This window comes from Nelumbo lutea, chromosome 4, assembly GCF_056320005.1.
Source record: "Nelumbo lutea isolate HS-2025 chromosome 4, American lotus-T2T, whole genome shotgun sequence".
In the NCBI taxonomy this organism is placed as follows: domain Eukaryota; kingdom Viridiplantae; phylum Streptophyta; class Magnoliopsida; order Proteales; family Nelumbonaceae; genus Nelumbo; species Nelumbo lutea.
In genome coordinates this window covers 100,669,472-100,695,116 of record NC_142687.1, presented here as the reverse complement: position 1 = coordinate 100,695,116, position 25,645 = coordinate 100,669,472, and the positions used below count along the sequence as shown (strand labels likewise).

At 37.4% G+C, this 25,645-nt stretch overlaps 1 protein-coding gene across 2 annotated transcripts; it reads left to right on the top strand.

The window, feature by feature from the left end:
* Positions 1 to 393: 393 nt before the first annotated feature.
* On the top strand, positions 394 to 14,398 carry LOC148862209 (Acid phosphatase/vanadium-dependent haloperoxidase-related protein). Of its 2 annotated transcripts, XM_088984268.1 has the most exons (5): positions 411 to 1,117; positions 1,307 to 1,441; positions 1,611 to 1,648; positions 2,037 to 2,103; positions 13,871 to 14,398. In XM_088984268.1, the coding sequence occupies exons 1-5, from the start codon at positions 941 to 943 to the stop codon at positions 14,288 to 14,290; spliced, it is 837 nt and encodes a 278-aa protein (XP_088840394.1). In that variant the 5' UTR covers positions 411 to 940; the 3' UTR covers positions 14,291 to 14,398. The 2 variants fall into 2 exon arrangements, with proteins under 2 accessions (XP_088840395.1, XP_088840394.1); XM_088984269.1 differs by lacking the exons at positions 1,611 to 1,648; positions 2,037 to 2,103 and having other exon boundaries at positions 394 to 1,117.
* The last annotated feature ends 11,247 nt before the right edge of the window (positions 14,399 to 25,645 follow it).

Sequence of the window (25,645 nt, the reverse complement as noted above, 5' to 3'; positions counted from 1 at the left end):
GGCCGGGTCGGCCCGGGCTTTGCCTCTATATTAATAGAAAATGTTCAGGTTTGAGCCCGGATTCGAACTTGAAGCTTGATTTGCATATAAAATGTCTTATTTTTTTGTGTAATTTAATAAAATAATATTATATTAATTTGATAATAATTTAATAAATTAATTTTAGCTATATTTATAATTTTCATAATTATTTAGAAATTTTAATATTTTTTGAAAATTATTAAATTGGAAACTTTTAATAATTTTGATAATTAATTATTAATAATTTACATTAATTTTTACTAATTATTAAATAAAAAAAATTAAAGAAACAATTTTTAAGTCTTCCCTATGTTTTAGCCTCTGCCAAAAAAAATCTCTAATATCTTTTAAATTATCAATTAATAATTAATCAACTTTCTAATTTTTTTCATACATCGAACGGGGCCTTATGAATTCATCCGCTATTTAATCCAACTGAGGTTGTGCCCAAATAAGAAAATGGAGTTCGAATCTAACTTGAACTTGAATTCGACCACCCTGGATCTGCTGCCCACTAGAACTCTGCCCACGTTTACGTATAATACATTATCTTGAAAACATTTTCCCGTGCATTATATTATAGGAAGATGCCTCCACATGTGGCGCGATGTTATGTGGGTAGAAGTGGGCAGAGTTTTTACGGGTAGGAGATTCAGACTCTCGAATTCGACTCGATTGCACTCTAGCTGCTGCGCGCATTACATTTACCAAGAGAACCAAACATCATCGACAGTCGACACGGAGCCCGGCAGCCGTTGGACCATTTCAGAAATTTGTTGCAGCGTGCCAAAACGGATAACGGTAACGAGAGGGAGCCAAAAAAACGAACACTTCACTCTTCTTCTTTGGTGGTTTGAGTGCCACAGTAGGGTCGGCGAAGTTGTGAGCAGCTGGTACGGTTTTCAAATTAAGGAAAACCATGTTGTCGTATTCTGCAATCCTCCCTCGTCTTCCACAGCCAATCTTCTTGTCCTCAAGCTCAAGGAAGCAACATCTTTTTCTGAACAACCATCTTTCGTTTAGAAAACCGAACTCTGCTTCCTTCATTTGTCTCAGTGTTGGAATTGAACAGTTAGTAGAAATCACTCAAAATAAGGTAAGTTTCCGCATATTCGCGTCTTAATTTTTATAAAGAATTTAAAATGTAGAGAGATTTACATCAGTTGTGGGTGGGGTTCGGGAATGCTGAATTTTTTTCCCTTTCATTTCTGTTGGGTATCTTTGATTTTTTCTTGTTTCTTTTATCCGATGGATGCATACTTTCGAATTGATTCCTTTCTGGTAGGTTTTGGTTGCAGCTGGTGTTTCTTGTGCAATTGGGCAGCTCTCAAAGCCTTTTACTTCGGCCCTTCTTTACGGAAATGATATCGATTTTAAAACAGCCGTGCTTCCCGGAGGATTCCCTTCTACCCATTCTGCTGTAGGATGCCATTGATTTCGAATTTCCACCTTTTCCTTTTTCATTTCTTATTTTGCCTTTTCTTTCTTTTTTGTTTGTCTTTTACTTTGCATTTTCTTCGTCGTTGATTTCTTTGCCTATCAATGGTTGAGTTACTTCATTCCAAATTTTGGTTCTTTTCAATTGGCAGGTAGTTATGGCTGCTGCAACATCCCTTGGCCTTGAAAGGTCAGCTAATTCTTTTCATTTTCGGAAGGAAAGAAAATTTATTAATAGAGGAAGGTTTGCAATCTAGCGTGTGTACAATCCCCGGCATCGTCCTGTATACATCGTAGTTGATAACTAGGAAAGATCTCATAAGACAAAAAACTCTATAAAGTTTAGCCTCTCTAAAACAATGACAAAAATGAAACACAATCAAGAAATGGCACAATGGTGACCAAAATTTTGTTTTTGCTCTACCAAGTCCTTTTACCGTGGATTACTCCCTTCCCTTATATTATGAACTGAAAACTGTGGAGTATTAATTGGTGGGTCAATATTATAAAAAAAAAAATGGTAGGCCAATATCTTATACAAATTGACGTATGCTTTCCTTTCATTTACTAAAATGCAGGGGGCTTTCAGATTCAATTTTTGGCATGACAGTGGTTGTTGCTGGCCTTGTCATGTATGATGCCCAGGTAGAGAGATTACTTCTTTCACTCTTTTCATTTTATCAGGGTTTGTGGCATTTGACATTTTCTTTCTGCATGCTTGTTAAGAAGCTAAATGTAATCAGTGTTGCATGGACACAGGAATTGGAATCCATGAATGTCTAGGAGTGACTTGGTAAAATGAAAAAACATGGACTAGAGGACATGTTTACAGAAAATAATGTAATATTATATTAGTCTATGTATCTTAATTTTGACATCATATATCTATGTTTTTTTTGGCAGATAACATCATATTACCTATAAAATATGTCTAAAAATTTATCTTTGTTAAGGTTACATCCTATAGGAATAGTGGCCTTCATCATATACCTTTTTTCCATAGCTGAAGAGATGTTAAATTTAGCAGGGTCCATGCAACACTGGATTCAATATGAATTTTAAAAGAAGTTTGGCGTGCACGCGCATGCGGGGGGGTGACCATTCTTGACCCGGACCACCCTGTAAATTTCCCAGCATGACCCAGTTTTTTGTGTAAGCCTGGACCCACATTAAGCCCAGAAAATTCTGAGCCAGGCTTGGGCCTAATACTTCAAGCTCAGGCTGCAATATAATATAATAGATATTCTTAAATATATATTATTTTTACTATAATATATTATATTATGCATTATATATAATGAATTGTATATACTTAATATTATATATTTTGTATGTTATATATGCAAATGTATTTTTGTTTCTGTTTTATAATAAACATTTACTATTTTATTTAAAATATAAATTTTCAACTCAAGTATGAGAGTTGTCCTCCTAGGCAAGACCTTTTATGGATGAAGACAAGGTCTTCATTCTCATTCTTGAGCAATGTGGGACTTGGGACAAAAGTTAATAGTAACACTCACTATTGAGTGTTGTTCCATCTCCCACATTGCTCAAGAATGGAAGGCCTTCATTAGCTAAACCAAGCTTAAGAATTAAATGAGGCCCATTACCTTTATTTTTGTCCAAAAGGCCCAAAGCCAAACCAAGCCTAGCCTAGTTTGGGCTTGTGTAATGTTTTTTTTTTCATGTATTATATATTATATATTATTTAATTTAAAATTTTCTAAATAATTAATTTTTTTATTAGGTGTGGAAAGCTTGTAAGCCCAGCCCAGGCCCATGTGCAGGCTAGGCCTAGGCTTGTAATTTTAGGCCTAGGGTATGTGTCGGGCCGGGCCTGGGCCTAGGCTGAAGCCTTTATCATGGGTGTTAAACCAGCCTGGGCCTGGCCCATGATCACCCCTACGGGGGTGGACTAAAATAGTATTAATGAATCTAAAAGGAAAGAAATAGATTGACTTTGTTTTACATTAATGTACACCATCATCTTTTGAAATCTTTGCAAATCCAAACCATCTACATGCTCCTGGGCATACCCCTAAAATCAATGTGCAAGCCACACCAATCCTTTTCTTTTTAACTAGGCAGTAGGGACATCCTTTTCCATAAAGAAGAGGAAAGAAAGAAATAGCCCCCCCTTCATACTCTTCCCTTTAGCCCAAGAAGAAGCACAACTTCATTAATTATTTAGAAATCACTAGATACATGGTCTAACATTTCAGGCATTCACTTAAAAAGAGTAATTCAAGAGCACACAGGAATTTAATGTGGTTCGGCCTTTGGCCTATGTCCATCAGAGAGGGAGTAGTAGAAATCCACTATATTAGTAAAATGGAGTACAAGCTTGAGCAGCCTAACACAAACCCTAGTGCCTAGTATACCCAGAACACCTTTGAAGCTTTCTCTCCTTGTACAAAAAAAAAAATCTAGAAACATGATATATACATATACATATACCTGGGACCCATATACGATATGGATCAGAAGGTTTGTGCAGCGGGGACTCCGCCCCCGCACCCTCAAAGGAGATCAATGGCCACTATATTAGTAAATTGGAGTGCGAGCTTGAGCAGTTTGACACAAACCCTAGTGCCTAATACACAGTACATATCTGAAGCTTTCTCTCTTTGTATAAGAAACCCTAGAAACATGATACACACATATACATATACCTGGGACCCATATATGAAGCAGGCCAGGTTTGTGCAGTTGGAACTGCCCCCACACCCTCAAAGGAGGTCAATGGTGGGCTTTGGGCTTGGGCCAAGCCCTCCACATCCACCACAAATCATAATGGAATTTCTCATTCAGGTTTTTCTCCACAGATGTTGGGTTGGGTTATGGAGCAGGCTGCATTCAAGTCAAGGCACAAACTCAACAAATGCTCTAGGTGGTGAATTTAAGGCAATAGGGGCCATTGCTTAGTGTAATGGTAAAATCCAGGGTTGATGAGTCTGAGAATGCAGGTTTGAGTCTGAGAGTGGTCACTTTGTGCTAAAAAAAATGCCAAAGTTTAAGTTTAGGTCCATTACCTAGTCCACCCCTTTGAAGACCCCAAATAGTTGGCACCAACATTGGTAATTGCCTTGTTATAACTTCATTCTTTGATTCATCCCTTCTAACTCCTTTCTTTGGAAAGGCCTTAGTTAAAAATAATAAACTCCTTTTCTCAAAGAACCAAGTCGCACTTTGTGTTGAACTTAGGTGATGTAGTGGGTGCATGGAGAAAGAGGAAAAGAAGGGTCTTTTAGTACCATAACCTTATTTATCTGTTTTCATGGTAGCATCTTTGTAAGAGTTGTGAAACTGATGGAGAAGAAGTATATACATAGGCACACATCTACTCTTTTATTTTACATTTGTTATTTGTTATATAGACCATATATTTTTTTATATTTCATGCTTAGTGTCTCTGATGTCATGTCTCACCTGAGTTAAGCAGCAAAGGAGCATCTGGCTAGAGGTTTAGTGGCCATTCTAGAACCTTCTAGCCAAATCAATAGTATTTTGGAGCTTTCTAGAGTCATCTTGAAGGGTTTGGAGTAGTCTAGAGTTGTAGAGGAGTCTAGAGTGTAGGATTAACTAGAATATCCTAGGCTTACCTTTGTAACTATCTTATAATATTCTAGAATGGAATATTCATGGAAGATGCTTGAAAGGTTCAATTGAGGAGGTAGAACATGTGGTTGAGATAAGGAGGTGATACATCAGTGGTTGTGGTAATGAGGTGGAAAATGGATGGAGATTAAGAGGTGATAATGGACGGTCCGAATTTCACCCCTATGGAGGTAGAGATCCTTAGAAATAGGGACCCCTCCCCATTTGCAAGGAACATCCAAGGATCCAAGAGTCCAAGGAATGTGTTCAAGAGTAATGAACAGTTTACTTTGCCAAGCCTCTGTGCTTCCTGGAAGTACATACGTTCCCCTACAACGGTGATTGTGACAAAGGCACCAAACCAGACCCGCAATGGATCCACAACCATCACGGGGGCCATCGCGAACCTGCGATGAACCTGTAACTCATCAGACACTCACAATGAGCTCGAAGTCATCGCGGACCCGCGATGGACGAAAGGACCATTGCATGATTGCAATGAGCCAAAGCCGCTCACAACAGGACATCTAGCAGACTCAATAGAACACGTCAGACTAATTCTGACATCACCCGTGCCATGTCGATACAGGAGACCCTTGAAGGGAAGTAGCGCACGTGCACTATGAGAATCCTCGGACAAAAGAAAATTTCGTCCTGGAAAGATCTTGTGTGACACATGGTGAATCCCTAGCAGTGTCCTCTCGACAACCAACATTGAATCAAAGATCCCCTTTCCAAATAGGAGTCAAACCCCTTTTGGCTCCTTTCCTTCAGGGCCTTGGGATCTCCCCTTATAAAAGGGGTGTAGATCATAACAAACACAAGATTCGGTCCATAGAAGATCCTTGCCTACTTCCATTACCCGAGACCCCTAGCCTTTCTTCATCCTTCAAGGAGACCTCCATAATTTGCCTTACCACACCACTTACACTTCCTTGTCTCAAGTAGCCTAGGAATGTGCCTTAGTTCATTTGTGGGTGTGGTGCCTGCTTGTTCCAAGAACCAAGAGGGTGCTCAAGGAGGGAAGGCTGACTTGTGCTGCAAGAGAGTGCTATTGCAGGGCCACACGTGACACTAAAAGAGTCTAGGTCTGTGACACTAAGGAGCCTTTTTTTTCCTGGAAAGCTCCAAGGTTGGTTCCATTCAACAAAAACCAAAGTTAGAACATTAGCCAGTTTATTACACTCCAAGCCTCCGAGGACTGAGCATGAGTAAGAAAATTAAATTCTTCTGCATTTCACAATCAGGTCATGAATACACCAAGGTCGCTCTAAATTATCCACCAACAGAAGATCACATATCCTTTTAGTGTCTCCTTCAAGAGCTATTCTTTGCAGTGCCAAATGAACTTGCAAGCTTTAAGCCTTCTACAGATCCATGCATTCTGTTTCTTCAACAGTAGAGCAGAAAATTGTTCAAACCCTTCTAGCTAGGGATGTCAACGGTTTTCAAAAATTCGATTTCGAATTTGAGATACAACATAATCTAATCGAATTTGGATATGACCTGATTCAATTTGATAAATATCCGAATCCGACCAATTATTTAATTCTTATATAATATTTAAAATATTTAAATTTTTATATATTTATATGTATATATAATAATTAAATTATACAAATAATTTATATATTTATGTACTTTATATAAATAAAATATTTATTTATATATTTATTAATTACCTAAAATAATTAATTAGTCAAATTTGAATAGAATATTCAAATATTAATTTTCAATATCCGTTGGATATTGAATCGAATTCAGATGTCAAATTTTCTAATTGGATTTGAATTTGGATATTGCCTGATTCGATTCCAATTCAATCCATTTACACCCCTACTTCTAACTATGAAATTACCAGCATGGTTCCAAATGGCAACCCCTTTACCATTCTTGCTCAATGAAATTGCTCTATATACATTTACTTTAGTAAAACCTGGAGCAGGCTGCAAATTACCATATGATGTAGATGTGTCAAGTATGAATCATTCAATTCTTCCCTGTTCTCAATGCCATCAGAAAATTGGTTTGAGCTTTACTACTAACTAAATGAGGGTTAAACTCTGCCTTGTCAAATTCCACCTTGTTTCTCTCTTTCCAATGTTTCACATCATAATGCAGCATTTCACTAATAGATAAGTATCACAAGTTTGTGCAGTACAAGTTAGATCTAGGTCACACCTTGCCCTCAGCCAATCTTGTAGTGTTCAACCTTGAGAACTTTACATTCTGAAAGCAAGATTGGAACCAAATCATGCGGCCTTGGCTCCCATGCTGATTGCCCATTTTATGTCTAATTCTTCCCTAATGGGAAATGGGAATATTGTTGTAACTTTTATTCTATACATTATATCATAAGATGTACATGTGCCAAGGTGTTGATGTACCAAAAATCACATCTGGTTTCTCTTGTTGGAACTGCTCTTGACATAGTATCAAGCAGATTCTTTCTTTTACTTCTGAGTAAGGGATCAGACCTGTGGATCTAAGCATGCAATCAAGGGAATCAAGAGGATTCTTTCTGCATCTTGTAGGAACTTTCTGGATCTGTATTAGGGTTGTTTCAATCAGCACTCATCTGCTCTCTCTTTTTTTCTGTAAAACGAGGTATAGTTTTTTATCTCAGATCTAGATCTCTCAATCAGATGATTTGATCTGCATAAAACCTTGGAGTTTGTGTCGCCCAAGCCTGCTCTTTCAGTCTCTTTCATTTGATTTGAGACCAGATTTGTTTAGGAGGATTTTGATTCCTTCCCTCTGGTTGGAAGACTGGTTCTTTGCTTTTCTGGACTGATTTTCCCAGGGCAGTTTCTTCTTTGGATCTGTTACTTAAGTTTAAGGCTGTATTAGTTTGTGATCAGGTTTACTAAGGCTGCCAGCATATCCTTGTCTTTGGTTTCTGTAATACCTTGCTGTTTTTGGTCTGAACTGCTCTGTTTTGCTGCTTTCTTGGCTACAATGTCTTTTGAAAAAAGGAAGTTATATCTGTGGAAGTTTAACGGGAGCAAATATGCCCTATTGGAAGTTCCACTTCCAATTCTATGTTGTAGGAACAGGTATTTTAGGGCTATATTGATGATTCAGTTCCTAGGCTTGCTGATCTGATTTGAAGGGCTTGCAATGGTGGAAGATTGATGATGCTAGAATTATTTCTTGGATTCTTATTTCCATGGAACTAATATAGAAATCCCTATAAGAGGTTTCCAAATTGCTCATGAGATGTTTCAGCATATGGAGGTGTATCAATAATCCAACATTTTCTCATCAATATCAAATTGAAACTGAAATTTTTCTTATAATCAAGAGGAGAAAAAAATTCAAGAATATTATGCTGGCTTGGTTAATTTGTGGACTGAGTTTGAGCTGGTTCGTTTAGGAAATTCCTCATCTGATTGTTGTGTTAAATTGTTCTCAGCAAGGGTACTATCCCTCATTTGGATGCCATTTTAGGTGAACTCCTAAGAAAGAAGACAAGATTGGTCATTTAGTCCATTCTTGCTTGATGGGAGATGTGACTCTGGAACTGAAACTATATTCCTTGAAAACTGTTCAGTGTTTAAAGCATTGGGAGAGTCCTATTAGCTTTGGACTTTCCCCATTAAAAAAAAATAATAAAAATAATAAATAAAAGGCCAGGCTTAACTGCTGGCCCACTAGCATCACCTCATATGGCTACCTTTCTCCTTCAATAATTTGAATCTGAATTGTTGTTTAAGTTCTCAAATAATTTAAATTTTTAAATCAGGTGGTTATTGAAAAGGGAGTTGGATAACCACTCCCACATATGAAGAGAGGGGAGGTTATTTTAACTCCTCTTCTCATAAGTTCCTGCTACTTAGATATCTACCCTTGTCTATATAAGGGGGAGAAAGGAGAGCCTTTCTTTTCCGTTCTTCTAAAAACTACACACCTCTTCCTTGTTGTGTCCTATTACTTTTTTTCTTTATCTAGTCATGGTAAGACTAGAATTATGACATTGTTAGGATTCTTGTTATCCACGTCGATAAAAGAAACCAAGCATGATATGATTCTATTTTAAATCAGTCTTATCGAGAAACAACCTCCTCAAGGATTAGGACTGATTTTCTGAATCTCATTATTCTGTATGTAATATGGGATGGGTCTGATTTATATCCAAATGATTTTTTTTTTATTGGATGCAATATTGGTCTGATCTCCAAAAATACATTTGGTGGATCTTGTCCACCATTAACTGAGTCTGTTCTAATATGCATCATTTGCATTTTGACCAATGGGTCCTACTCACTATTTTATATAAATCTGATGAAACTCATCATCAAAACATATTAATATCAGTCGGCCCTACCCACTATCAAGACAACATTCTGACCAATGGATCCTACTCCTTTTTTTTTTTTGATAAATGAGAGTAGTTTTATTAATTCAAATAACAAAAGTACAATCAGCCTAGGAGGAGGCACGGGATGTTACCTCCCCCGAGGACTGAACCATATATACTAAACATACCCAAGCCTGAACACAATTACAAAGTAGTCCAAAACAGATCTCCCCTTGACACCCCTTGCTTGGCCAGAGAATCAGCCATTGCATTTGCTGATCTGCTGACCCACTGAAACCTGATGGTCATATTTCTTGTCACCCATTTAACTTTCTTTAAGAGATCCCTGTAGCCCCAACAAGCTGTTTCTGGACTTATCAGCCAGCCCACTATTACCTTGGAATCCCCTTCTACTATCAAATTGTTCACTCCAATTTGACTAGCCCTTACAGAATCACCTTCACCCACTGGTCCTGAAAATAAAGACAACATATTGCTGTCTTTGTCTCTCAGAATCCCTCCAATTCCGGATGGCCTTGGGTTACCTTGGCATCTGCTGTCGAAATTCAACTTTACCACTCCATCCGGTGGGGGTTTCCATTCAGCTTGTGATTTGTTCTTGGTGGATCCTACTCACCTTTTACAAGCCTTTGACTTGCAATTAGTCGATGGTGTGAATTTTTCTGAGAATAGTTGCTCATACAAAGAAATTCACCTTTGGTGGAGCCTTAACCAACCAATCCAGCCCCATAGCACTAGATCATGACTAGTGTGGGTAAGGGCCTCGTAAAAATGACTTTACAGGGAAACATCCAAACTTTGCTCCATCCCAATGTCTATTGTCTCTAGTAGATTGAGTGGGGTGAATATGATGAATCAGTTCAAACAAATGAGCCAGCCTTTCCCAGTCAAACAATTCCTCCTTAGTCTTAGGGTCCAACTTGCCCGTTCACGAATCAGCTCATAGGTTTCTTTAATTGTGGCCTCATTGTAGGCCAAGTTGTACAAATTAGGGAACAGTTATAGTAGGGGCCTTGACCCACAACATGAATCCCTCCACATAATTTCTCACTTCCAACCTGAAAGATATTATAGTTTGAATGAGGAAGAAAAGGGATAAAAGAGTCGAGAGTTTACAGAAAAAAAAGATAGGTGTGGTGGCACCCCATTCTGACTTATATATTGCGGTGTCAAAAGGAAAGGAGAAACTACAAGTATGCCATCAGTTACAACTTAAGAAAAAAAACATTCTTAAGTCTCTAACAACATAACCCCTCAAGTTGCATTGTATCATTCCCAACTTGGTACAGAGGTCAACATATTGAGTACTAGTCACACCCTTTTTTGATAAGTAAAGTAATTTTATTAACAGCAGAGAATCAACAATACAAGCTTCCCATGGAGAGAGGTGAGAGGTTCACCTCATCCAAAAGTTACATTTGAGCCCAGAGTAAATGACCCCTATTAACCCCTTGCTTGGCTAGAAAATCAGCCATTCCATTGGCCGATCTCCTCTCCCATTGAAAGTTCACTGTTAAATTGCTAATAAGCCATTTGATCTTTTAAACTCATCCCTGTACTAGTACTAATCACACCCTTGGTGAAGATATCACTTGGCTGATCAGTGGAGTTCACATTAGGGAATACGGATCTCTTCACATTCAAGTTTCTCACATATGAAATGTTTGTCCACCTCTGTTTTGTCCTCTCATGCATCATGGGATTGAAAGCAATATTAATTGCCACCTTGTTGTCACAATAAAGTGACATTGGCCTAGGTATTTTAAATCTCAATTCAGTTAGAATATTCTTGATCCACAGAATCTCTGCCATGTCATATTGCATAACTCTATACTCAGCCTCCACACTAGATCTTGCAACAATTGTATGCTTTTTACTCCTCCAAGTCACCAAATTAACCCTGACAAACATACAATAACATGTTGAAGATCTTTTGTCTTCCACTGTTCCAGCCCGGTCAACATCAGTATAAGCTTCCATTATCAGGTTCTATGCTTATAGAAGTGAATACCTCTATATGGATGTTTCTTTAAATATCTAAGAATTTGTTCTGCTGCAGCAAGGTGAGTAGTTTGAGCTACATGCATATACTAGATTATCATCCCAATTGCATATACTGGCATATGCAATTGCATATGTGACAAGGGCTAATCTTCCAGTTCTAATAGCTTGTGATAGTCATCAGTAGGGAATCTTTCAGGAGATGGTGTACCACCCAAACTAGGTCTCCCACCTTGAAGGCCATCTTTCTCTGGTGTCTGTCCACCTAGGCCTTGTAGTAAGTGTTTGAAGCTTCTAGTTGTTCCTTGACTCTGGTGCAGATGTCTCTGTGGTGAGTCAGCATGTCATTGACCTTGATGATAGGTTTCACTTTCACGGGAAACTCTGTGAGTTCGAGGACCCAAAGGGTTGAACCCATAGACAATTTGATAGGGGCTGAGTTGGGTTCTTTGGTAAGGGGTCTTGTTGTAATAAAGTTTAGCCAGAGGCAAGGAAGTGTCCCAAGATTGGGGAAATTTACTCATTCTCAGCAACCTCCCAACTTCATAAGTTTTATATTTAGCCTTGCCTAGAGATATCTCTAGAAGTGTCCAACAAACTTTCGATCTTGGTCTAAGATAATGGATTTGGGAACTCCATGGAGCCTTACCACTTCATCATATAGAACAAGTTGGGCTATGTGCGAGGTGTCATTCATCCTTATAAACGAAATGAAGTGAGCCATCTTGGAGAATCTGCCTACAACCACTAGGATAACATTAACGCCCCTGGGGATGTGAGGTAGACCAAGTATAAAATCCATGTTGATGTCAGCCCAAGGGTGAGTTGGTACTGGAAGTGGCTGATAGAGGCTAGCATTGGAAAGTCCCCCTTTGGACATTTCGTAGACTCGGCAACGCTTTGACGTATCTATCTAAAATGTCCTTCACTGTGCATCTCCTGCAAGATCAACAATCTTGGCCTTATCCATATGGGCCTGTTATGGAGAATATGTTCAATTATGGTGAACTATTCTAGTGTAGGACAAATACGGGGTCCTACAACTTTTAGACTTGGTGGTGGACTTCGTGAAGTGATTAATGATGATGAATGGATATAGAGCAATTAAAGAACTTGTTGATCACCAAAGAATGAGCAAGAGATTTGAAAGGAGAAAAACTCTTCATCCATTCATCCAGCATTTAGCCTCACTCACTTTCTTTTTAGCTTTCCCTTTTACCAATCTTTGCAACATCCATTTTCCTTTTAAGTTCTTTGAAACCATTTTTTGTCATTATTTTTTATTAAATAGTTGGTCGTTTTAGGCCACATATCATTAGGCTCTTCATCTAGATTTCACCTTCCTTCTACTATTAGCCTGTCTTGAAATTGTACTACTTTATATGCTTTCATATTCACCCACGTAATTCTTGTTGGCTACATGAATCCTGTTTTTGTCAATTTATTCTATTTAAAGTCATATCCACTGTTAAATTATTAGTGCTTAAATAATTTCTACCCATGTCACTTCCCAAGAACACCCCAGCATGGGCATGAAATGACAATTCAGGATCCATGTTTGGTATAGTAGTGCATAGATGCCACAAATCCAGGTTTCTTACTACGGAGGTTTGTAATAATCTGTATGATCTAATATTTATCTTGAAATCATTCCCTTTATATGATCAGGCTTGAGGTTCAACATCTATATATTTAAAATTTATTCTTTAGTCATTTCTTTCTTAATGCAATACTTACTTTCATTACTGATTAAAAAATATATTTCTTTTATTGAACAGGTTTGCTATGATTTTTGTATGTCATTTGCAGTTATTTTTGTTGTCTATGTTTCCCCATCCATGATATGCAGGAACCAATCAATACCTTAATCCTTTGTTTTGTTGGTTTCTTACACTTGTCCGTCTTAAGTTTGATTGGCATATTATTGCATTGTTAAGTTGGAATAGGAGAGGTTTCAAATTGAATTACATTTTGATTGGTGGTATAGGGTGTTTGGCAGTGTATGATCTTATTCAGTAATAGAAAGTAGTTATTTCCAGCTCTCACATATAAAGTTACTATGCTAAAGACAAGTTCTGAGAACATTGATTGTTTGCAATGACAGACAGTAGGTTTTGAGGAAAGAGAAAATGTCAGTGGAGTCTTTTTTTTGGTAAAAATGTCACTGGAGAGTCATGCTTCTTTCACAGGTCAATTGGCAATCTAATCCCCTAGGCCAGTTAATAGACATCATAAGAAATAGTATGCTTAAGAACCACTCCGTTGAAGGGTAGGTGATTGGTTAATTTGTAGATCATAGGCCCTGTTTTATGGACGGCTCTCCTTTTTGAAATATATGAAACAGATATTGCCTTGCCTGCATTTTTTGGCTGTGGTAAATGAGTATTCAAAATTTCAGTCACGTTACTCCAAATACTTGTCTATTATTTCGAACTAAGACCAGTTGCACAGACCAAGACTTAATCTTTTGGATTGTCAAATGACTTGCAGGGGGTGAGAAGGGAAGTTGGCAACCATGCCAAGGTACTCAACAGAAGATTGCTCAGGACCCAAGACAACACAGTACCCAACAGGGACAAAGTTAAAGATGATAAGATTGACTCTAAAACTGGAAGACCCCCAATAAACTCGGAGACTATTACATCTCTTTTGTCTTTAGAGGAAACGGGAAGGTTGTATTCATCAAATCAAAAAGAAGCATCTTCACTAACTATAGCAGAGAGCAGAATGAGCAGATCAAGTGCAATGCGGTCCTCAAGCTTAACAGTTGACGGTGAAGAAGAGTTATCAAATAATTCTTGCAAAAGTAATGCTCTATTAAAAGAAGCAGTTGGGCACACAGAGGTAGAAGTTATAGCTGGTGCCTTGTTAGGTCTTCTTGTGAGTTTTGCTCTGTATTCTGTAGCATAATCATCTTATGGAAAAAAAAAAAGAAAGAAAGTGCCCAACGAGACAAAATGATCAATATTTGTTCCATTTTCAATGATATTATTCATCGATGATTCTTTGACCGTGCAAGCTACTCTATTGCATTACTGCTGTAAATCGACAACAGAACACTAAAACAGTGAACACTGTATCGACAGAATGGCTAATATTCTATCATTAGTCGTAAAATAAAAATGAGAATGCTTCTCTTTATTGATAAGACCCTCATTTTGCATCTAATATTTACCCCACTTTGCTGTTTAATGTCATGAATGTACCCGAGTCTTCCCACTAATTTGCTACTGTCATTAAAAAAATAAATAATACTGACATGGAGATCTAGCCATCTAGAATTTATGAGCCAAGTCAAGAATTGTCACCTATGCGAAAGATTAAATAGTATTAAACACTACCAAGAAAGCAAAAATGTAATGATACGCTGATTAGAATATCATTGCGGGTAAACTTCTGGCACCCTCCCCCCCCCCCCCCAAAAAAAAAAAAAAAAGAAAGAAAAAACCACTCGAGTTCGCATCTCCGCCCCACACAACGTGTGACTGTCATATGTCCAGTTGCACGAAGTGGGGCATTCCCGCGGCTGTTAGCTCGTTCAAGTAGCCCCAGTTCAAACTTCATTTTTCCCATACAACATTTTAAAAAATGACTTAGAAATAGAACCATTTTGGCCATCGGTTTTTGGGTTGATGGTCTGACCGTCTGGTTTGAACGAATGGCCTGTTCTGGTAAATAAATTTAAAAAATAAAAAATGATTAAAATAAAAAAATGGTAAAAAATCATTGAACTGGTTGACGGTTTGATCGCTTGGGTCAATGGGTTGTTGACATTTTTAACGGTTTTTGGCCAAATACTGTGTTTGGGGTAAAACAAAACCTGTTGACCTGGGTGTACCTAGTAACGGTGAACTAGCCGGAGTGATTGCCCTTGCTGGAAATGGGGTTGGATTCGAGCTCGGACAGAGGGGAGTAGAACGAGGGTCATACACGATTTGAGGCAAGGTTTTCGAACTGCCATTGACTCGGATGATTGGACCGTTCAGCCTGGGAACCGAACGAGGGCCATACACTATTCTAAATGAAGAGTTGTTAATGAAAAGTTACTAATAAAAGACATGTTTAAAAGACACTTTTAAATGAAGAGGCACTTCAATGAAAAATTAATAATTTAAATTAAAATACATATTTAAAAGAACACTTTTAATAAAAATACACTTTAAATAAAAAAATCATTTAGAGTAAGAAAAGCCACTTAGTGATGAAAGGTCACTTAAGATTTAAATTTTAATTAAAAATTATTTAAAAGAATTTTGGATAAATTACACATGTATTAGAATTTATAAGCATGTAAAAAATAAAAAGACAAAATTACCCTTACAAAACTTTTGAATCACATACACAAAAATAAAAGAAATGCAAAATTTTTGAATCAGATACACAAAAATAAAAGAAATGCAACAACTTTATCGTCTTGTAGCTGACTCCGTCTCATAATTCATCTACACAAATTATTAGACAATGTCATTCAAAGCTTCTTTCCTCCCATTACATTTCTGACTACATTATAGAAGTTATTTCCAACCAAAAAGCAGTGTGGTTCTTAAGGCTACGTTTGGAAATGATGCAAATAAGTATAAATGCAAATATGTTGAGTTTAAAATGGTCAATATAAATTATAAAGTTGGGTTAGTTTTGTACTGACAAATTTATCTTCTTACCAAACAGACGTTTAGATGTAATGGATGCAAACAAGAATTCCAATAAAGCATGTGTTATTTTTTTATCAGAAGCCCACTTGAATGCAAATTTACTTCTTTTTTATTGATGTATTTTTATATCTTGTTATCAATGTAAATATGCATTGATTTGTCATTTGTCAATGCAAAAATGTAGTATTGCACTGTTGCCAAACACACGCAAAAGAATGTTCATCATGGGGTCTTCGCCTTTTTTTTTTCCTTTTTGAGCTTCCTTTTTCTTTTGCTTCGATCACAGTAATAGACACCTACATTAAAAACAATAGCTTCTACTAACGGTCTTTTCCTTTTCTTTTGTGAGGTATCTTCTTGAATTGTAGATATTATTCGCATGGAATCAGAGGTATCCTACATAAGTCTTAATGTAGTCTTTTTATTTCAATGGAGTCCACAACAATATATACCTTCCAAAAATGACCAATCAACATGACTGTTCTATTAGGATTTAGAATGAAACTCGGCCATTCCCTACTACATATATCTTAAGCACATAGCCAAGCCCCTAAAGATTCTTCGTCATAGTAAACAACAACAACAAATATGGATTCTTTTCCATATTTCCTAAAATATAATCATTTATATAGGTGGACAACCTCCACCTGCAACTGATCAAGACCGCTCAACACTAATGACCCCACAAATCCACATTAAATACAACAACAAAAGCAATTTTCCTTGTAACAAATTAGCAAAATGCACATGTATCAATTTTAGATAATGATGATGGTAATGCTAGTAATAATATGTTTTTTTATTATTATTTATTTTATTTTTATATAAAAATAATTATTATTTGTCACAATTATTTTTAGTTTAATAGGATGAATATATTGTTATCATGTGCTCTAAACCCAATGTTATGATATTGTTAAAAGGGACATTATTGTACTATTTACATTTATTATTAATAAATGGGCTTTTACATGAATAGTTCAAAACATCTATGTCAAGAAAGTGGTATTCTTAAGTGTGTTAAGAATTTAAGATATGATTATCTTGGTACAAGATACTTAAATAGTTCATAGTTTGAAGATTATTAAGACAGCTTTGATAATCTGGATAGACTGGCACATATTATGCTTGCCTTTTTGCGGTGATGCTCTCAGGTCACTAGTGTAGAGGCATTAAAATAAATATATGGGTGCTTATTAGAGAGCACCCTCATTAATAGAATAGTTATATGGAATATTTTGTCAATAACTAATTTTATCATCATAGTTGTGTAGATGATCCTTAGATCTGAAGCATCACGGATACTTGTACCCTAATCAGGGGATATAAGGACACATAGGTCGGCTATGATAACTTGTACATGGAGGTATGTGAATGCACAAAGTGGAATTTGTCAGTCTCCATGAGGAGAGGGAATGTCCTATGCAATTGAAATTAATGACTTGTCAAGTCCTTGGCCAAGGCAATATGATTTATGAAAAGAATTCTAAGTTTCATCATATGAGTCATCATCAATTTAGTGGGAATATGATTGAACTAGTAGGGTTTAACATATTCACCATGACCCATTGTTCTTTTGGGACACTGTATGACAAAAGGATTCTATTAAGGTGGTCATGACATACTATTATTAAGTGTCACTCATCATGATTTGTGAAACCTAGCTATGTGCATAATGATCAATTATGCATGTCAAATGGAGATTTTGTTTTAATTCAATTTAGTTGGTAGAAGTCCATCAAGGATACTAAAGGAGTTTGGCATCATTTGCCACTACCTAATAGTGTAGCACCTCAAAGGCCACACACGTTAAAGGGCAAGATGCAAACAAAGTATGAGGTAAGTGTGTAATCATTAAGAGGGGTCTTAGTGAAGGGACCTAATTGTAATTATGAGAAACTTATGAAATAAGCTCTCCTAATTGCAATTGGAGAAGAGATGTATAAGGAGTGCATGGGGCATCCTTAGGGTTTAATTAAGTTTGTTATGTTGTAACTCTAAACCCTAAAAACAAACAAATTTCTAGCAAAACCTTAGAGCTGGTCTACTCTCCCTCTTCCTCTTTCTTTGTTGGATCGAATTCTAAAAGATTTAGGAGCTTTGATCTACCACTACTTTGTGTGGACTATCTTGGAGGCTAAACAATTGAAAGGCTACAAAAAAACAAAAAAAAAAAAAAACCAAGGCAATTCTCTACACACCTTTCTTGAAAATCGATCTACATGTAGATATATAGTTTTATTTATTTTAATTATGGTTTTGTACATTACCATGGACGTGATCTTGGTTTGACCAAGATTCTTCAAAATTTTCAAATTTATGCCGATAAATAATTAAAGAAACCACTAGAATCTTTTAGTGGTATCTATGCCATCATCCTTGCTAATGTACAAGATTGGATCTTATTACTACAATATAGCGATTTAGCTTTTCTTGAAAACACCATACCAAGATTCAATCTTGCTACAATCTTGGTGATTCTTGGTTTGCAAGAACTCTAGCAATTGCTGGATTAGGTTTCCCTCGACCAAGAAAGATGTTTTTTTTTTCTTACAATTTTCTTATTCATGGGCAAAGTTGAAATAGATGTAGGGTTTTGTTTTTGAGTAAGGTTTGGTTGAATGTGATGGCTGTTCAACATGCTGTGGAATCAATGATAAGGTTCCATACCAGTATTTAAATATATGGGGCCCACACCTTTTACAGTGAGGTCATGAATTTATTACTGATGTAGAACCTCATCATTAGTTCCACAATTTGTTGAACAATCATCGCGTTCAGCTAATCTGAATTCTTTGTTTTTGTTTTAGAACAATTTGCAATTTTTCAATTGTTGGAAAGGGGTGTTGATGGTTGATCCATATCAATATTAACTTTTCAAGAGTTGGAAAATTTCAAGAATTCAAATATTGGATTAATTCTTGAATTGATCAAATCAATTATTGAATTGGAAACCATTAGAAACATGGATTATTAAATTGTAAAAATTGATCTCCCTATTTGTATTAAAGATTTATTCTATGTCCAAATCTCTAATCAAAGATACATAATTTCCATCAGATTTGGGATATTCAAAAATTTCCACCCACCAAATTTTCTCCCAAGATTTCCTTATTTAACCCACTATTAAACCAAGATTTTATTTCAGTAAATCTCATTGATTAGAGATTATCAGTCATAGATCTCCATTATCTAAGCCTTGTTTGACCAATTAGACTTCACCACCATGTTTAGAAACCTACCCCAATACATTAAATTTTATGACCTAATTCACATGTTTGACCATTAAACTAGAAAGATACCATTTTAATGTACCATATTAAATCACCCATTCAGCTAATTCAACCTAAGATCCTAAAGAGGGTGGACTAATTTGAGGCCTATAATTAAAACACCTTAACCAATAAAATTAAGCCTAGTAGACTTAAAAAACCTAAAAGCCCAAAGATACCCCTACTTAAAGCTAGGAAAAGATAAAATAACATTTATGGTTGTCTCAAATTTACATTTTATGACATTGGGAACCCTAAATACGAACTTGCGTTAGGAATGCCCCAGGATCTCATTAAAACTTAAAATTTCATAGAAATGTAAGGGCTAATTCCATTCTTGTAACTCTTAGGAATTCTAAGGGCAAGCCCTTTATTGAGCAAGGAGCTAATATAAGAGGATGGACTCGTATATTGCCATGGTAATATCAAAGATGAACAACATCCATTGAACCCAAATATCTTTGTCATAATCATCTCCTCAAATGCAGAGCCAAGACCACCACACCACTTTACAAGTCAACTAGTAGACAAAAGATATCCCTCCCTACACATAGTGGTCAACTACTAGCTTGTAACAGTTGACTACTTGGCAAAAAATCTGACTGAAGTCACAATGGCTATTTCCTCTTCTAATAAACCTTCAACCTTGTTGGAAACCAGCTTTGAGCATTGCTAAGTTTGATTTAACCTTTTCCAATAGATTTATAATGGCCACTTTCTCTCAAGCACTATAAATCAATGTTCTTGGATTAAAATCCTAAGAAAAAGTAGTAAAATAGCTTTGCTAGTTGAAATTTGCTATGTAGAAAAGAGAGCATTATGAGCAAGAGTTTTCAAAGAAGGAGATATTGTTGAGCTTAATTAGTTCATACAAGTTAGAAAAGTTTATAGCCTCTGGACTTAATTATATCTTATTAAGATTTCTTGAATCTGTTCAGGTGGTTGAAACTATAGCATTGTGTATACTCTTGCATTTGTCTTAGTTTGGTTGTATCAATTCTATCAACCTATCTAGAGGCTTCATTTATCGTATTTGTTCTTTACATTATTTATTATCTTGTTGTATTTGTGTGTTCAAGTTTGAACACCATTAAAGGTTTGGTTGGAACTTATAAGCTCAATTGGTTAGGTTTGGTTAACACTCAAAAGTTTAACTAATTAGGTATTGTTGGTAACTGTAAGTATGGATGGCAATTTTCCCCATAAAATTAGGGCCTCACTCAGAATGGGGTGGGTTTTCTCCGATCTTAAACATAGATGGGGCAAAACGGGTTTGGCATATAATTCCATGAACCCACCTAGAACCCAATGGCAAATCAGTAAAAGATCCCTAGGTTTAATATTAATTTCTAAAATACCTCTAAGTTTCCCCCAAATTCATAAAACCCTAGGATGCCATAATTCCATTTTTATAATACCCACAAATTTCTACAATTAAATTCCTAAAACATCCCAAATTTCCATAATCTTATTTCTAAAATACCTCTAAGTTAAATGTATTTTTAGGTGGTTGCCCCAGGTGGGGAAAATTTGGGGATTCCCTGTCCTCGATGAGTGTGGGTGCCCCACCCTAACCCCCCCCCCCACCACCACCAAGGATAAGGCAAGGACAAGGAGGGGTGCCCCACTTCGATATTGCCTTATTTTCATTCCTACCTGTAAGTTCAAATGTATAAGGTTTGGTTGGCACCTGAAAGTCTAACTATTTGTAAGGTTTTGTTGGTGTAAAATCCCTATTCAATTGTAGGTCAAAGTAGAGAAGAAGAAGAAGAAGAAGAGAAGAAGGGTTCGGCCAAAGGAGGAAAATCTGTCCTCTCTAGTCAACCCACTTGAATTTATCTCAAAATAAGTTTGGTTACAAGAAAGACCATATTGCCCCTCATAAGTGATGAGGCACACAACTTAGACCTGAATAAAACAGACATTTCACTCTCACATAGACACCCAAATGACCAAAATACCCCTGTTCTGTGAACTCTAACACTCCCCCTCAAGCTGAAGAGTATATGTTATATAGTCCCAACTTGTCACAAATATAATCTACTCTGCCTCGAGACAGTCCCTTTGTAAAGAGATCTGCCCATTGATTTCCCAAGCTCACATGAGATGAGGTTATCACTCCACTGATCACTTTCTCTCTTACAAAGTGATAATCAACCTTAATATGCTTGGTTCTCTCATGGAAGACTGGATTGGAAGAGATGTGAACAGTTGCTTGGTTATCTCATAGGTTTGTCAATTGAGAACCCCATCTCTTGTAGCAAGTTCTTTAAACATACCAGTTCACATGTGGTATGAGCCATATCTTTATACTCAGCTTCTGCACTACTCCTTGCCATCACTATTTGTTTTTTACTCTTCCAAGTTATAAGATTGCCACCAAGGAAGGTGCAATACCCTGTAATTGATCTCCTGTCTGATACAGAACCAGCCCAATCAACATTTGTATACCCTACTATCTCAAGGGGCCCTCCCCTTTTATATAGCAAACCACAGCCTGGAGCACCCTTCAAGTACCTAACAATCCTTAGAATTGCTTCCCAATGAGGAATCCGAGGATGTTGCATAAAATGACTCACCATACTCACAGCAAATGATATATCTATTTGGGTAATAGTGAGATAATTCAACTTTCCCACCAACCTTCTATATCTTCCAGGATCATCAAATTCCTCACTTGCATCAACGCTCAACTTGACATTCAATTCTATAAAAGTCTCTGCTGGTTTAGCATCTAACAATCTTGTTTCTTCAAATATGTCAAAAACATATTTTCTTTGACATAAGTTAATCCCATGTCTTGACCTTGCAACTTCTATTCCCAGGAAGTACTTCAGCTTACCCAAATCTTTCGTATTGAAGTGATCTTGTAGAAATTTCTTCAACCTGTCAATCCCATTACTGTCACTCCTAGTTATGGCAATATCATCCACATACACCACTAGCAAGATTTTCCCATCTTTTGAGTCATGGCTGAACACAGAATGGTCTATCTGACACTTTTTCATCCCAAAGTTTTTCACTACTTCACTGAACCTGCCAAACCATGCTTGTGGAGATTGTTTTAGTCCATAAATTGCCTTTTTGAGTCTACAAACCTTACCGTCCTCCCCCTGAGCAACAAACCCTAGTGGTTGCTCCATATACACCTCCTCAATGAGATCACCATGCAGGAAGGCATTTTTAATGTTTAGTTGCAAAAGAGGCCAATCATAAATAGCAGCTAAGGAAATCAGCACCCAAACTAAACCGATTTTAGCCATAGGAGAAAATGTCTCCATATAGTCCACACCATACAACTGAGAATAATCCTTGGCCACTAACTTGGCCTTCAATCGCTCCACACTACCATCTGGGAAATACTTCACTGTGTAGACCCACTTACACCCAACAACATGCTTACCAAGAGGATGAGCAGTGAGTTCCCACGTGTAGTTGTGTTGTAGAGCAGATAGTTCATCTTCCATTGCTTGCCGCCACCCTAGGGAGGTAAGGGCTTCCTAGACAGTCTTGGGAATGGAAACAGATGATAGCAATGATATAAAGTTGCGATGAAAGCAGAAAGGTGAGCAACATAAACATAGTGTGAAATAGGGTGAGAAGTACAACTGTGTTTACATTTCTGTAGGGTAATAGGAAGATCAAGGTCCGAGGGAGAAGCAACCATAGGATCTATCGACGAGGGCTGGATTGGAGGAGGGGTCAATGCGCTTTTGTGAGTATACTTGTTTGATTGATGGCCTCTCAGTAGTAACTGGCACGGGAGGAGGAACTACAGAGGGAACTGTAACTGGAATGGGGACCACGGGAAGATGATCCTCAACATGGACAAGAAGAGGAAGTACAAGGGAAGAAGGAACCAGAGTATCCAAAAAAAAAAGGAATCGATTCAAAGAAGATGACATCGGAGCACACAAATGATTTATGGGAGTTAGGGTTATAGCACTTATACCCTTTCTGAGTCTTGGAGTATCCAAGGAAGATACACTTAGTAGCTCGTGCATCTAACTTGTTTAAACCAGGACCCAAATTTTGAACAAAGCAAACACACCCAAAGACTCTCAGGGTAAAAGGAAACGGGGACAAGGTGGAAAACAACACGAATAAGGGGGGTTGACTTCCAAGGATGGACATGGGCATCCAATTGATGAGAAAACATGATGTGAGGATAGCATCACTCCAAAAACACTTTGGGACATTCATATTAAGCATCATAGACTGAGTAGTTTCAAGGAGATGTCGATTTTTGTGTTCAGTTACACCGTTCTATTATGGGGTGTAGGAACATGAGGTTTGATGAATTATCCCATGGTGCTCTAAGTATTGCTGAAATGGTGATGAAATATACTCTTTTGCATTATCGGAGCGAAGAATTTTAATATGAACACCAAACTGTGTACATATTTTAGCATAAATTTTCTAAAAAATTGAGAACAATTCACTATGATCTTTCATAAGATAAATCCTTGTCATTCTTGAAAAGTGATCAACAAAAATTACAAAATACTTATAGCCATTGTATGACATCACTTTGATTGGACCCCAAACATCAGAATGAACTAAAGAAAAAGGACTCAAAACACGACTATCAACTCTTAGACTGAAAGAGACCCTATGATGTTTCCGAAGTTGACACGATTCACAATCCAATGATAAAAGAAGACTCAAAGAAGGAACCAACAACTTCAAAGTTTTGAGAGATAAATGACCAAGTCTGCAGTGCCATTGAAGAGGAGTAAGAGACAACTAAAAGGCGATTAGAGGACCACCACCATCAAGGTAATACAATCCACCTACCTCATGCCCTCCACCAATCTTCATCCCCGTCTTGAGATCCTGAAACACACAAGAAGAGGGATAAAAGGTTATGGAACAATTAAGTGACTTGGTTAATCCACTGACTGACATAAGGTTAAAAGGAAACTTAGGAACATATAAAACAAATGACAAAGATAAGGAAGAGAGATCAACATCACCAACACCACAAATGGGAGATGTAGAACCATTAGCAAGAGTAACTGCTTAAGATGTGGAGGACTGAGAAAGATAAGAGAATACATTTAGAGTACCAGACATATGGTCCGAGGCTCCGGAGTCAATAATCCAGTGTGAAGGCTTGGAAGCCAAGCAAGTCATACCTGAATGGGTAAGGGTAGTTGTGTTTTGCTGAGAAGATGTCTAAAGGAACTACTCATATACTGCACGAGTTACTCACCATCTCCTTCCTAGAAGCACCAATTGATGTGGAGGGAGTCTGATCCGTTTGCTGATTTTCACTAACTATACCATTGCCCCTACTCACAGTATGGTTAGCCCAAGTGTTGGGTGGACCATGTAAATCATAGCAGAAATTAACAGTGTGCCCCTCTAATCCACAGTATGTACACTTCCTAGGAGCATTACTTCTTCCTTTACCATGACTTTCCCCTGAGTCTCGACCTCCACTCCGGCCACCAACCCGATTAAACATGGAACCACCTCATTTTTCTGGAAGCCCATGGCCACCACCACCTCTATTTCCACGGCCTCCACCTCTAGCCACCACCAAACTAGATCTGTCTGAGAGAGAAGAATGCTCTGTAGACTCAATAGATGTCCTCCTAAGATGGGCAAACACTATTTCAAGTGAGGGAATGGCAGACCCCTCCTCCCAGTATTTGTGCATGGACAAGTTCATATTTAGCCTTCAAACCCACCAAAAACCTTGTTACATCAAGTTGCTCATGTTGTTATTGCTGAACCTAAACATCCGATGTCAGAGGATGATACACATTAAGCTCATTTCGAATATTCTTCAAACTTGCATAGTATTCTTCCAAGCTCTGGCTACTTTGCTTCAGATTGAGGTACTCTTGGTACAACTGATACACTCTAGTTGTATTGTCTTGCCCGGAATACAGTTTCTTAGCATGATCCCAGATCTCTTTAGTTATATCTAGGAACATAAAGTTCATACTAATTTTCGGCTCCATGCTATGCCACAACCATGTCATAATTTGAGCATCCTCCTGCTCCTAGTCACTAAACCCTAGAGAGTTAGAGGAAGGTTTTTCCTCTCACATGCTTCACCTTCTTCTTGGCCTTTAAGAACACCTCCACCGACTTGGCCAAAGGCACATAGTTCTCACCATTCAGCTTAATGGATGCCATTTGAACATTCAGATAATCTGGAGAGATCATCACCCCAATTTTGTTGTCACTACCATCTCTGGTTGACGATATTTTCAACTAAATCTGCTCACCTCACAAGGAAGTATGAACACCACCACAGAAATCAGTATGAGCACCACCACACGACACAAGGTTTTACTTTCAACTATTCAGAATCATCCACACACCAT